This window comes from Antennarius striatus, chromosome 9 (assembly GCF_040054535.1).
Source record: "Antennarius striatus isolate MH-2024 chromosome 9, ASM4005453v1, whole genome shotgun sequence".
Lineage (NCBI taxonomy): Eukaryota > Metazoa > Chordata > Actinopteri > Lophiiformes > Antennariidae > Antennarius > Antennarius striatus.
The window spans coordinates 917,501-930,411 of record NC_090784.1 but is presented as its reverse complement, the minus strand read 5'-3'; the positions used below and the strand labels follow the sequence as shown (position 1 = coordinate 930,411).

The following is a 12,911-nucleotide window of genomic DNA, read 5'->3' as shown; positions in this document are numbered from 1 at the left end:
TGTGTGTGTGTGTGTGTGTGTGTGTGTGTGTGTGTGTGTGTGTGTGTGTGTGTGTGTGTGTGTGTGTGTGAGCCATCTGAGTGTGTGTGAGGCCCACAGGAGGCCACACACACCTCGCTCCTGTACAGGTAACACCATCCGGCCTCAGAGAATGGTCCCAGAATTAGGATTACTGTCCCTAAAGCTGTGTCTTCTTCTCCTCTTTACGTCCTGCAGACAGTTTAAGGGTCATACTGCCCCCCTCTGTTCAAGAGTGTAACATCATCTCACACCACCTCAGGTGCGTCGTGTTATTTAGGGGTTACTCTTCACACTTTTCTTCTCCTGTCACACTATGAGATGTAACAGAAAAAGAAACATAAAGGCTTTTTAAAGGTGATTATTTAACATCTATTTTCCTGTTGTTCCCTTTTTGGAAACAACAAGAAAAAAAAAACTTCATGAAGGTCAGATAAAGTTTTACATCGCTGTGTCAATTACATTTTGTGGGTTTGACAACTAAATTTTATTTTGACCTTGATATTGAGATTTTTTTGGGAGTGAGACGATGTCAGTGTTCTACTCAATGTTTTTGTGAGAACAAAACTATTTTTTTCTTTTAATTGGAATTGGATACAGTTGGTCAAAGTGGATCGACCTGGATCATAGAAGAGAGGGCCCTTCTAGTAGTTACTTTAAATAACATCATGTCAGTTTAAATTAAGTCGTCCACTAATTCTTTCAGAAGTTGTATAAAAGCAGACGCATGAAAAACATTGAAATTCTGTCTGTTGACTTGTTCCTCAAAGCTGCAGGCAAACCGCACAGACTCCTATTCTACATCGAGGCTGAACATATACGAGAAGACATGTCCTCCTTGTCATTAAATAGATATTTTATTTATTCATTTTATTTCAATGCCCTCATGGTTTATAATTCATTCTAATTCACTCCTCAATTAAACATGTCCCACTTCATTTGAAGGTTCACACTGAGCTCTGTGAGAGCTGTAATGAAATGTGTATCTTAATAGTGATGAGTGTGTGTGTGTGTGTGTGTGTGTGTGTGTGTGTGTGTGTGTGTGTGTGTGTGTGTGTGTGTGTGTGTGTGTGTGTGTGTGTGTGTGTGTGTGTGTGTGTGTGTGCTTCTGTGTACGTGTGTGTGGGACGTCTTCCCTCTGCGTATGAGAGAGGTTCTGACATTTACAGCGGTAAACACATTCATCAGTGCAGGCTGATCATTATCTGTTTCATTTGGAGCCTCACCAGACTTTACAGGATCTGTTGTTACAGCCATCAGGGCGCATATGTGCTGATAGAGGAGATGAAAACATCAGCGGCCAGAAGATCGATGTGTCCACAGGACCGAAGCATCGCAGCTTCTCCACAGGCTCCATCCAGGACATTAGAGACAGGATCCACTCATTAGAGCTGATATCTGCTCCTCTATTATCAGCTAGTATTATTTATCAATTATTATTATTATTTATCAACTCATCATTATTATTATTATTTATCAACTCATTATTATTATTATTATTATTATTATTAATCAAATTATTATTATCATTATTATTTATCAACTTATCATTATCATTATTTATCAAATTATTATCATTATTATTATTATTATTTATCAACTTATCATTATTATTATTATTAATCAAATTATTATCATTATTATTGTTATTATTATTATTATTATTTATCAACTCATCATTTCTATGACTCTACTATCCACTTGTTTAAAGCTTGATTTAAATAAGTGGACAGTGGATCTCACCTGATGTTCCAGTGGTCTGTAGGGATTGTTTCACATGTATTCCTTTTGGTTTTCTTTTTGACTCTTGTTGAACTTTCTTCCTTTTCAAAATACAACAGAGAATAACACAAACATCCAATAGTCACATTATGATGTCATAGCTGTCTAAATTCTTTCAACCTATGAATTAAAGAAATACAAACTTTCAAACTACTCTACAATTGCCTATATTTTATCTGTAAATTTAAGGACAAACCAGCTGAATATGTGTGGATCTCCACTGAGAGGAGAAACAGGAGGTGACCTTCAAATATCAACGGAAGGCTTTGTGACGTTCATTACATAAAGACATGTTACACCAATGCAATCACAAAAGAGAACTCAGACCATTTGGTAAAGCTACAGTCTTGTTAAATTTGAATTATATGGTATGAATAGATTTCATTCTTTCAATTTATCAGCAAGTAGAGTCAGTCAGAAAACATACTTTGAATTTACAGCTTTTTTTTTTTGTCTTGTACTTAGTTTCAGCCTGCTAAGGATTTAAACAATGTGAAGCTCATAGAGTCAAGAAGATCCAGGGTGTGTTCCTGTTCATTCCACACCTCCCACCCCGCTGTTGTGCTGCAAACGAACCGTTATCTAACCTTTTGGGGACGAGCCGAGGACTCGTTTCAGACCAGGATCCGGTACAGATAACGCATTTTTAACGAGTACCAGTATACCACGAGTAAAACTCGTCAATACTCGTTCATTCATTCATTCATTCATTCATTCATTCATTCATTCATTCATTCATTCATTCATTCATTTTCCTGACTGCATCATCACAGGGGGGTGGAGCCTATCCCAGCTGGGATGGCTGAAGGAAAGTCCTCAGAACTCACTGTCTTCTGCTCTGTGATTGGTCGGTCACACACAGCGCCCGCCCCTCCCTACAGAGACACAACAGGGACATTCTGTCCCACTCTCTCTCTCTCACACACACACACACACACACACACACACACACACACACACACACACACACACACACACACCTTAATAAACTTTGTTTAACTTTGTGTGGGAAAAAATGGCAAGAAGATTAGGTGGTAAAAATAAATAATTAACAAAAAGTTTGATCATAAAAAGAAGAGAAAAGAATATAAAGTTGTGTTAAGTATAACAGTTCTTGTTCATACTTAGTTCATAATTCCCTGTTGCATGTGTTGTATTCATTAATACACTTCATGTTCTGAGTTCATAAAAACGTGTTCTGTAAATAGTTCTACTTTTCTGATCAAAAACATTGATTTGAATCTCAATTTTGAGGCTGTTCTGTAAATAGTTTCAAAATAATCAATAAATATAGCAGCTTCTGATCAATCAATATCAATTTCAGACTTAAAATAATGACAGATTTAAGCCCCACCCATTTCCGGTTTAAGCCCCGCCCATTCTGAGCACCTGTACCGATACAGATGGTTTAGACGGTTGAACAGATACAGATAGTGGTGAATCCCTACTAAATACTTATCCTGCATAGTGAGTAGGTGTGCAGTGGTGAAAAGGTCGATGACCTCAGTCGACCCCCAGCAGCACCAATGAAAACGAGTTTACGTAACTTCATTAAACACTGGAACGGTCTGACAACAGGAGTGAACAGCACCAAACGTTCTGTATTCAGTTGTCCACACGTCCAACACACAGACGGTCCAACAGTGAAGGTGACGTAACAATCATCCTCCTGGGCCGTCTGGTTACCACGGCGATGACGTCAGGGCAGACATGAAAGGGAATCTGATTGGAATCCGGTTTGGCTGCAGTCTGAACGCTCGTAGAGCACTGATAACGTGTTGTCTTTTCACCAATATCCATATTGATGAACCAATATTGCTGCTTCATGTGGCTTCAATTACCCCCTGAGGGTAAATAAAGGTTTTTGACGTTCATGTTCTATGTGCGTGTGGTGCAGCCAGCCACACGCTAAGGGTGGTCCTGTCACGTGATCCAGGTGCTTTTAAAGACCAGTGATTTATTTGGTCACGTGTGATCTGAAACCCAACCGATCTGAAACTCTTCTTCTGGAGTTTGTCTTCATCTACCTTTATTTCCTTTTCCTCTGTCTTCTCACGTGTTTCTGATTTCTCACCAGAGACCTGATCATGTGAATAGCATTGACGATCAATACCAAACCTCAAACACTGCTGTCAGGGACATTCCTGCTCAGCCATTCTGCTGGTGGAGGATTAGATGATGTCTATCAGTTTGTTCTTCAGAGAAGAGGAACTCCGTCAGAGTGTCCCAGCCTCTTGGCTTCCTGCCTGTAGCTCTGATGTGTGTGTGTGTGTGTGTGTGTGTGTGTGTGTGTGTGTGTGTGTGTGTGTGTGTGTGTGTGTGTGTGTGTGTGTGTGTGTGGCTCCACTGATCAGCTGTAATCCCAGTGCTGCTGATGTGAGGAGTGATGCTCCATCTGACTCTATCATTTTCTCATCAATGCTCTCTTTGTCTCCAGCTCTCTCTTCCCGACATCCCCGTCTGAGGGTGTGCTGCCGCGCTGTGATTGGCCCATTGTTCCGTCTCCCTCTCAGAGCCATCCCATTGGGCTTGTGTACACCGACTGGTGCTTCTAGGCTTGGGGCTAATGCGATACCGTTGTTCTTTTAATTGCTTTCTGCTCCAGCCACGGGCTGAACGCAATGAATAATTCCATCGCTACAGAAAACTCAAATTTACCCCAGTGAGGACCTTTCTGCTCTGAGTGTGTCCAAATCACCTGACATGGACGGCAGTTTTCTGTCAGCCGGTTGACATCCAGCACTGTGTCTTAAATATGAAATACTCTTCTTAATAACACTGTATGGGGGCGCAGGGGGCGGTGCTGTCCCCTCAACGCAACACGGTTCTGGGTTTGAGTCCTGTCCTGTGAGGGTCGTAGAGGTAGAGGAGGAGGTAGAGGGGGCGGGTTATAGGGGTGGGAGTCAGACAGTCTCTACTCCCTCTGACCCTCTGTTTCTGTGTGTGTGTGTGTGTGTGTGTGTGTGTGTGTGTGTGTGTGTGTGTGTGTGTGTGTGTTTGTGAGCGGCTCCAACACTCCTCATCACCCAGAATAAGAGGAACAAGCGTTATAAAATGAATGAGTACCTGCTGGTCACATGGAACTCTGAGGTGAACTCACTGGTAGTGAACGTCTGAGCGTTGGATCACTCCACCAGAGTCCCCTCAGCGTCTCATCTTTACGCAGATGACACCATGTTGTATGTGTGGGTGACGGCTGAACCCCCCCGTGGATGTGAGTCTGTCCGTACAGTGGCCCACCCTGAGGGGGTGGAGTGTGAGCGAAGCCCAGACAGACTGACCCAACCATGACCCAACCGTGACCCAACCGTGACCCAACCATGACGCAGACTGACTCCAGTGATGAAACACATTTAAAATACTGAAAGCCTTTCAGCCAATTAGCACGTGTTCTGCTGCGGTGACAGCCGTCGCCATGACTACTGATGGTAACAGAGCAGCAGGCTGACATAGTGGTGTCTTGTGAGCACCCCCACACTGAGCACCATGAGAACCCAACAAATAGTCCTGGCCTTCAGGAGAAGGAGAAGCTGCTGGTGTCCTTCTACCGACCCCCCCGATCCTAATGTCTGAGTGGGCCAATAGCTGGACAGCAGCAGGCAGAGGTAGATAAACTCCGCCCACCTGCTCCCTACCCAGCCTACCCCAGAAATCAACAGGCATTATTCAGTGGAGACTGATCCATTATGAGGTTTTCACACATCAGCCTGTGTCTGATTGGCTCTTCTGCTCCTCCAATGAAAACATACCCCATCAATACCACCCAATCAGAGGAGTGTGTGACGGTCAAGTGGTGTTTCACACACACAGGTTTAACTCAGACGGGTGGGCTGTGCTTCACATGTGAAAGAAAACACGCATCAGATCACGTGTGTCACTACACAGGATGAAAACCTCTAGAAGACATTAATCCTCAGGAACGACAGCAGGAAGCTGTTCATGATGAAGACCCCCACCTCAAGGATCTGCGTCAGGTCTTTTTTTGTTGAAGGCAAGTTCACGATATCAGTGCAATTTTGAAATATTAACAGGATAAAATAACAAAAGTCCCAAAAGATGAGACAAATACAAGTTTCACAGAAAGACGGCGTTGGACTGCGTGTTTCCTCCGTCTGTTCCTGGGGTGTCATTACGGCGATCTCTGACCTGTTTTTGCTGTAAAGGTATTTGATTCATTCATCTTCCTAACCCACTTCATCCACTGTCGTGGGGGGGGGGTCGCAGGATGCTGGGATCCATCCCAGCCGACTGGCTGTCAGGCGGGGGACGGGTCCTCTATTTCTATTTGAGTATATTATGGCCCAGAATTTATGTTATAATAACAAGGTGAACATCTTCCCACAAAGCCCCTTAATACCAACCCTGAGCCTCCAGACTGTTTAACACGTGGCTGTGAAGCTACACATACAGTTATAATATATACGAGGGCTGTCACTTTAACGCGTTAATTAGATTAATTAATCACGCTGCAAATTAATGCGCTATAAAAATTATCGCAATTAATCTTGAGTGGCAAGTCAATGCGCCAGCATTTTAAATTTGTCCCATTGAGGGACCCGTAGGCTGCAGTGACGTCACTTCCTACCTGCCCCACTAGTCAGAAGCAGAGTGACTGACACCAGAGATGGACGCGACACAGGAGAGCGAGGCAAGACCACTGGACCTTTGGGAGGAACGTTTATTTCTAAAAAGAACAAAGACGGACTATCAACAAAAACGCAGTGATTTGTACCTTTGGTAAAAGAGAATGTTCGTATCACTGAAGCAGCTCCAGACTAACGTATCATTTAAATGTAAAATATGTGAAGGACACAGCTGAACGTTATCTCACCCTTTAAAGGAAAAGCCTGTTGGCCTCTTATTGATGTTTCCTTATTCAGAGACATGTTCTACTATTCATTGTGAATTGCTGTATTGAGTCAGCTTTAGTATTCATTCTGAGAGTCTTGAGAGTCTTCTTATGTGCCTGTTTGAGACTGAGATTATTTTATTTCTGAATTGTATTTATTTTATTGTATTTTTCAGAAATGCACTTGGTCTCATTGGTTTTCTGATGTGCTTGACCTTTTTTCTTTTGAATTTCATTAATAAAACACACTTAACAAATAAAAATGTGGATTTCAAATCTTCTCTTCTTGGTGTATTCTATTGATTAGTCATGAACTACAATTTTGTAATGTCCTAGAATTCACATTCTTTATTTTGGGGGCCTTTAGCAGGTATGAGATTAAAATGTGATTAATTAGATTAATTAATTACAAATCCTGTAATTAATTAGATTAATTTTCTTAATCGCATGACAGCACTAATATATACTAAAATCTGTTTTCAAAATCAAATGGACCTTCTATTTTTTAGTATCGTGAGCCCATTGTTCATGCTGGAGCAAACAGCAGAATAGACAGCAGTTCCAGTCAGAAACATTATGTAGAAAATGTGTCATGTTTGACACACTGGGCCCGTTTCACAAAGCAAGTTTAGTTAAGTTAACCCTGAAATCAGGGTAAACCAGGGTTTCCGGTTTCACACATGGAGGTAACTTAACCCAGAGTTAGAGCAGTAACCCTGACCGGTTTCATGAAGCGAGGTGAACTAAACCTCTGGCTTTGTTACCACAGTAACAGACTCTCTGAAGCTAACCTGGTCGGAAGCAGGTTTTATTCCACAAACCCAGGGTTTTCTATGACTCCGCCCCCTTTCGAAGGGGGGGTGGGGTGCTTTTTTGTTTATTTAACCCTGTTTGTGCAGACGTGTATTTCTCTCCCCCTGACACCTGACCAGAAGGTCTTTGTGTTTACTGTCATTGTTTTTGGTTCTAAGTTGAATCTTTTGGTTAACACTTAGAAGAACTACTTCTACATTCCACTAATGCTCTTCCCTACGTTCTGACTGTTCCCATTAGAGATCATAGTGGTTCATCAGTGGGGGGCTACACCCTACCCCTGACATCTACTGTCTCTTTATGAAATCAATTTAGATTTCAGATTTCAAACCTAAAGGCCAAATTAGATTACCTGGACTGAAGTATCTTCTCCTACAATGTGATGGGATCCATTAAAGACAATTTTTACATGTAATTCCATGAATGCCATTAGGTTCTGACAAACATAACGTCACAGATATGCAGCATTGTTCTGTCTATCATCCTAAATATTGTTCCAACTCCAGACGTTTTGCAGAAACATGTTGTGCAGTATTATTATAATGAAGGGTATTCTTGTTTCTGCTGACAGCATGGTGGCCCAGCGTGTGAATTCAGATAGCTTCCCTATGTTCTGCCAAAGATCCAGGACGTATGGCCCCTCATGTCAGACTCCTGGAGCGTGTTGCTCAGAGATGAAACCATAATGACTCCACTTCTGCCTATATAACTTGTGAAGAATGGTCCAATGACGGCCACACGGCCACCACTTTAACAACTCATTTTTAATAGGCTATTGAGCATGTATATACAAGGCTGTGGGCCAAAAAGTAAAATAAGGTTTCAACACGTATTTTAAAATAATATTGAGGTATTTTCTGAGGGTTTACTAATCAAACAGAGAGGACCGTCATCACTGCGGTCTCTAGCTCATCTCTGATGGAGTCGACTAATGAAAGACTGCAGGTGTTGCTTTTTTTTAATTAATAGTTTTATAATTGGACAAATTAATGAGCTGGCAGATGAAATACGGGAGCAGCTATCTGAGGAACAGTTTTCTCTCAGGAAGAGACCAATCTAAATTCACATAATGAAACTTCACTAAATCCCTGGTGGTCTTCATTTGCCTGCCAAGCTACTGTTGTCCTTCAGGGTCACTAATTTTACATCACAAAATACAGAAGCTGATAAAGATTTGTTACTGCAGTGACAAACACATTTAGTGCACTTTCGTTCTCTGTGACAAAATACCAAGTCTAATCCATATCTGGTCTCCACCGTTTCACAGGTTCTGTGAGTCTTGGGGTCACTGATGCAGGCATCGACCAGTCTCTGGATGGCCCCCCCCTCCTGAACATCCTGTAACTTTCCTGCCTCCACCATCTTTTCTTCTACCTTTGTTGTACCAACCTGGAAGTTAAGTCCTCTGGAACAGTAACAAGATACCAACCTATGACCACCTACCCGTCCTTGCATCAGCAAACCATGACAGGCATTATTTGTTGGGTTGGGGGCCAGGGGAGGTGGCCTTTCTCAGTGCTGCTCCTCTACATCACCCCCGTGCTGCTGTTGGAGGGTTGGTGCTATGCAGCGCCTTCAGGTCCAGAGTCCGACTCCTGCTTCACCCTGATCCAGAACCGCTTCTTTGGCTTCTTCTTGTCATCATCGGCATTCCCCACAATGCCCTGCTCCTGGACTCTCCAGAACCCAGACCCACGCCGTTACACCATCTTCATCAAGGTGACCAAACCCACCAGAGACTGTGTGCCGTCGCAGCTCCGCACCTTCCAGTACGACTCCTTCCTGGAGACCACGCGCACCTACCTGGGCATGGAGAGCTTCAACGAGGTGGTGAGGCTGTGCGACACCTCCACCCCTGTGGCCTTTCTGGAAGCTGGAAAGCAGTTCCTCCAAATGAGGAGGGGGGCTCCTCGGGAAGGCACCCCCATCAGCTCCACCGCCACCAGCGAGTTCAAAACGGAGTACCTGGTGGTGGGGAAGAGGAACCCCAGCCAGGCGGCGTGTCAGATGCTGTGTCAGTGGCTGGAGGACTGTCTGGCCTCCAGCACCTCCAACCGGCCCTGTGGGATCATGCAGACTCCATGTTTGTGCTGGGAGCCCCCACCCCTGCTCAGCGAGGGGGACGGCTGTTATCACGATGGAGTTTACCTGGAAAACTGTTTACCTGGCGTTAAAGACACGGGAAAAGAGTCAGTGGCTAAAGGTGAGTCAGAAAGCTTTGGTGGTTGTTTTACATTGTTATTCATTATTGTCCATATTCCAACTATTTCCAGAAGTGTTCCAGTGGTTTATGTGTTTCTGTCATTCAGAACAGACCAGAATTCTCCTTGGAGATTATTAACATCTAAGCGAACTTAGAAACCCCGTTGGAACCCGTTTCGCCTGTGAAATGTGGTGGTAATGCTGTGACCTTGGCTCAAAGCAAACGGGTTGCTTTGGCTGAACTGTGGAGAGAAAGGGACGGCGGTCTGCAGTGGGGGGGTTTAGAGTTTCATCTGATGGAAGTGATCTCGCTGACCTTGTGAGGCTGGCACCATTGTGGTCTGGGAAAGGACACTCGATCAGACTGTGAAGCCTGTGGAGAATCAAGCACTGAAATTGGATAGGTCAGGGGATGCTCAGATCAGGGCTGGGGGGCTGAGGGGTGATGTAAGAAGAAGCAAAAGAGGCAGATAGAAGGAGAGAGGCAGAGCTGTGATTGGACGAGGCCCTGTGACTTGAAGTCTAATTGCCTGCTGCATTGTCCCGGCTCGCTTCCCCCTGGCTGACAGGATGTGTCCTGACATCTCTATCCTGGCTTCCTCTGGACCGCGGCTGGGGGGACGGAACGTTCGTCGGCTCCCCTTTCCTCCCCATAACCTTTTGTTTCATCCTCATTCCACTGCTACTGTCTTCTGCTTCTCCCAGTAAGCCTGTGGTCAAACCTTCTCTGTCGTCCTGAAACTCCAATGCTGCCACCCAATCGTTCCCTCCCCAGTGGGCTGATACCGAGCCAGCTGTGGGGAGTGAGCTAAGTAGAGAAGAGGTGGCGTGTATCTCCTGCCTTATGCTCCTCCAGTCTCCAGAGTGGCTAATATCCCTTTAATCAATCGATCAATCAATGAACTTTTATCTGTAAAGTACTGTCCCGGTTCCTCTCTGGTTATCTCATGTAGGTAATCCCACGTATGTTACCCAACAGCAGGGTGTGGGCTGTTTGTGCTTTAAGGTGTGAACAATAAAAAAAGAACGGTGCCACACAGTGATGCTGGTGCACACAGAGGGATTAGAGCTCGTGTTCTCCTGTGTGCTTCAACCCACACACAAGGAGGTGGTTATCCAGGGTATAGATGGAGCCCGTGAAACCTCGTGAGGAGCCCAAATGGAGGAGGCGAGATAAGTGTGTGTGTGTGTGTGTGTGTGTGTGTGTGTGTGTGTGTGTGAGTGTGTGTTTAGGCTTCAATAGATGCAATAAAGATGTCGACTTTCCAAACAATGTAAATAGTAAATAAGGAATTTTCAGATAATTTGGGATTTTGGGACTTTAAAGATTTAAATGATGTCAGGTTTAAACACTGAGTGAGGAGATTACCGAAGGTTCATTCTTTGGAAGAACTATCCTATTATCGGGAATGTAACATCGAGGCAGACAGCTCACTATATTCTATGACTAGTACTGCTAGTTAATAATCATTTGGATTGCTTTGACATCCTAGTTTAGTTTAGTTTAATTTAGTTTATTTGAAGGGGACAATGCAGTTACATAAAACATGATTATACATGGTTAAAAAAGCTAGAGTTAGCCAGAAGGCTAGTTTTCATCTGCAGCTCCCTGCAGTCTGGTGGTCAGATTCTGTTAGTCTGTAAACCGTTCATCACTTACTTCAGAAGGACAGAGTCTGACAGAGATCTCATGTTGTCGTGTGAGTGTGGTCGGCTAGGAAACATCACGCTGTGACTTGATCGTCTGTTTGATCAGTGGACAGGAAGCGGTTAACTCACATTGATTCTAACGTGACCTCTGGATCAGATTCAGGAGGTGCAGCTCAGGTTTTATGAATCGATTCCTCTGTGAATTCACTCTGGACAGATTGTGTTTCTGGGACAAGATAATAAAATGTCTCATATTTAATATATTTAAATAAGAAATGGATTTAAATTACTAAGCGTGTTTTGGAGTGCCTTGTGTTTTTGTCTCACTGCGTGGACACGGCTGCTGTGTGAGAGAGGAAACTTTAACCTTTAAGATGAGAACATTGGTGAGAGCGGAGCTATTTTTAGTCTCCTCTGACATTCAAATAGCCAGAGCTGAAGGTTCAGGGACACGTTAGTAGTGGTACCTTTGGTACAGAAATATTCTCATTGTGGTGAACCTCCAGTGTGTACTTGTGTGTGTGCACAGATGTGGGATTTTGGGTCTTCATCCCAAACTGGTGTGGCATGAAGCAGAGAAACATTATTTGTTGGCCCCCCAGTGGACAGCAGGACGGCGGTGAGTGATTACAGGACGAGTCAGAAAGATGTGAGGAGATGAGAAAGAGCATGACTCAGTCTGAACCAAAGACACGAGTGTGTCCACCCGAGAAAGCCTCAGAAACAGTCCGATGGAGGCGAAGGAGGGCAGACGACGAGGGGCGTTCTCCACGTTGTGTTCGTCTACAGCTTCACAGGAAGTCTACTTTCATTAAGATGGGGGGAAAAAGAAAGAAAGAGGAAGATAATTTCAGAGACTGAAAGCACCGACCCAACGGAGGATGTTGATTCATTGGTTATCCTCTCACTACAAAAGAGTTTTGTATTTTTGTGATTAAACCAGGTGTGACAAGATTTTCCTTCATTCAGTCAAGTTTGTTATTCAAATGGCAAACGTCTGTCCAGGTGATCGGTCCACTCCACGAGTCGTTTGACAGCCAGACCCTCCTTCTTTAACCTGAAACACAGGTCACCCTGTCAGGAGACTTATGGTCTCTGGATTTAAGTTTTCATCACAACTAAAGAAAGTTTTGTTTAGTCCAACTTGTTGGGAACCCGTCTGACGTTTCTGACAGGTGAATTTTCAGGGCCTTAGAAAGTTAATCAGTTGACTACCGATTAAAAATATCTATATTTTTGTCTTGAACATCAGAAACAGACTGAAGACAGGAAATAGTCCTGGTCTGTTCCCTGTGAGCTTTAAGTACTGGGACACTCACTTCAGGAAGTGAGATAATCAGTGTACTCAGTGGTGCCTGACGTACTCACTGGACGGAGACGTCACAAAGTTAGACGACCAGCTGGGGCTAGGAGCGGCTAAAAGGCTGACGGCGTGTAGGTCTGGTGCTTTATCTCCTACAGTAGGTCTGGTGCTTTATCTCCTACAGTAGGTCTGGTGCTTTATCTCCTACAGTAGGTCTGGTGCTTTATCTCCTACAGTAGGTCTGGTGCTTTATCTCCTACAGTAGGTCTGGTGCTTTATCTCCTACAGTAGGTC

General features: G+C 43.9%; 1 protein-coding gene across 4 annotated transcripts in view; it reads left to right on the top strand.

Annotated features, from left to right (window-relative positions):
* adgrb1a (adhesion G protein-coupled receptor B1a) overlaps window positions 1-12,911 on the top strand; it is a 183,808-nt gene that overhangs the window by 49,547 nt on the left and 121,350 nt on the right. For all 4 annotated transcript variants that reach the window (XM_068323815.1, XM_068323816.1, XM_068323813.1 and 1 more), the window contains exon 2: window positions 8,730-9,665. In XM_068323815.1, the coding sequence (XP_068179916.1) occupies window positions 8,894-9,665 (772 nt within the window). In that variant the 5' untranslated portion in view covers window positions 8,730-8,893. The remainder of the gene's footprint in view (window positions 1-8,729; window positions 9,666-12,911) is intronic.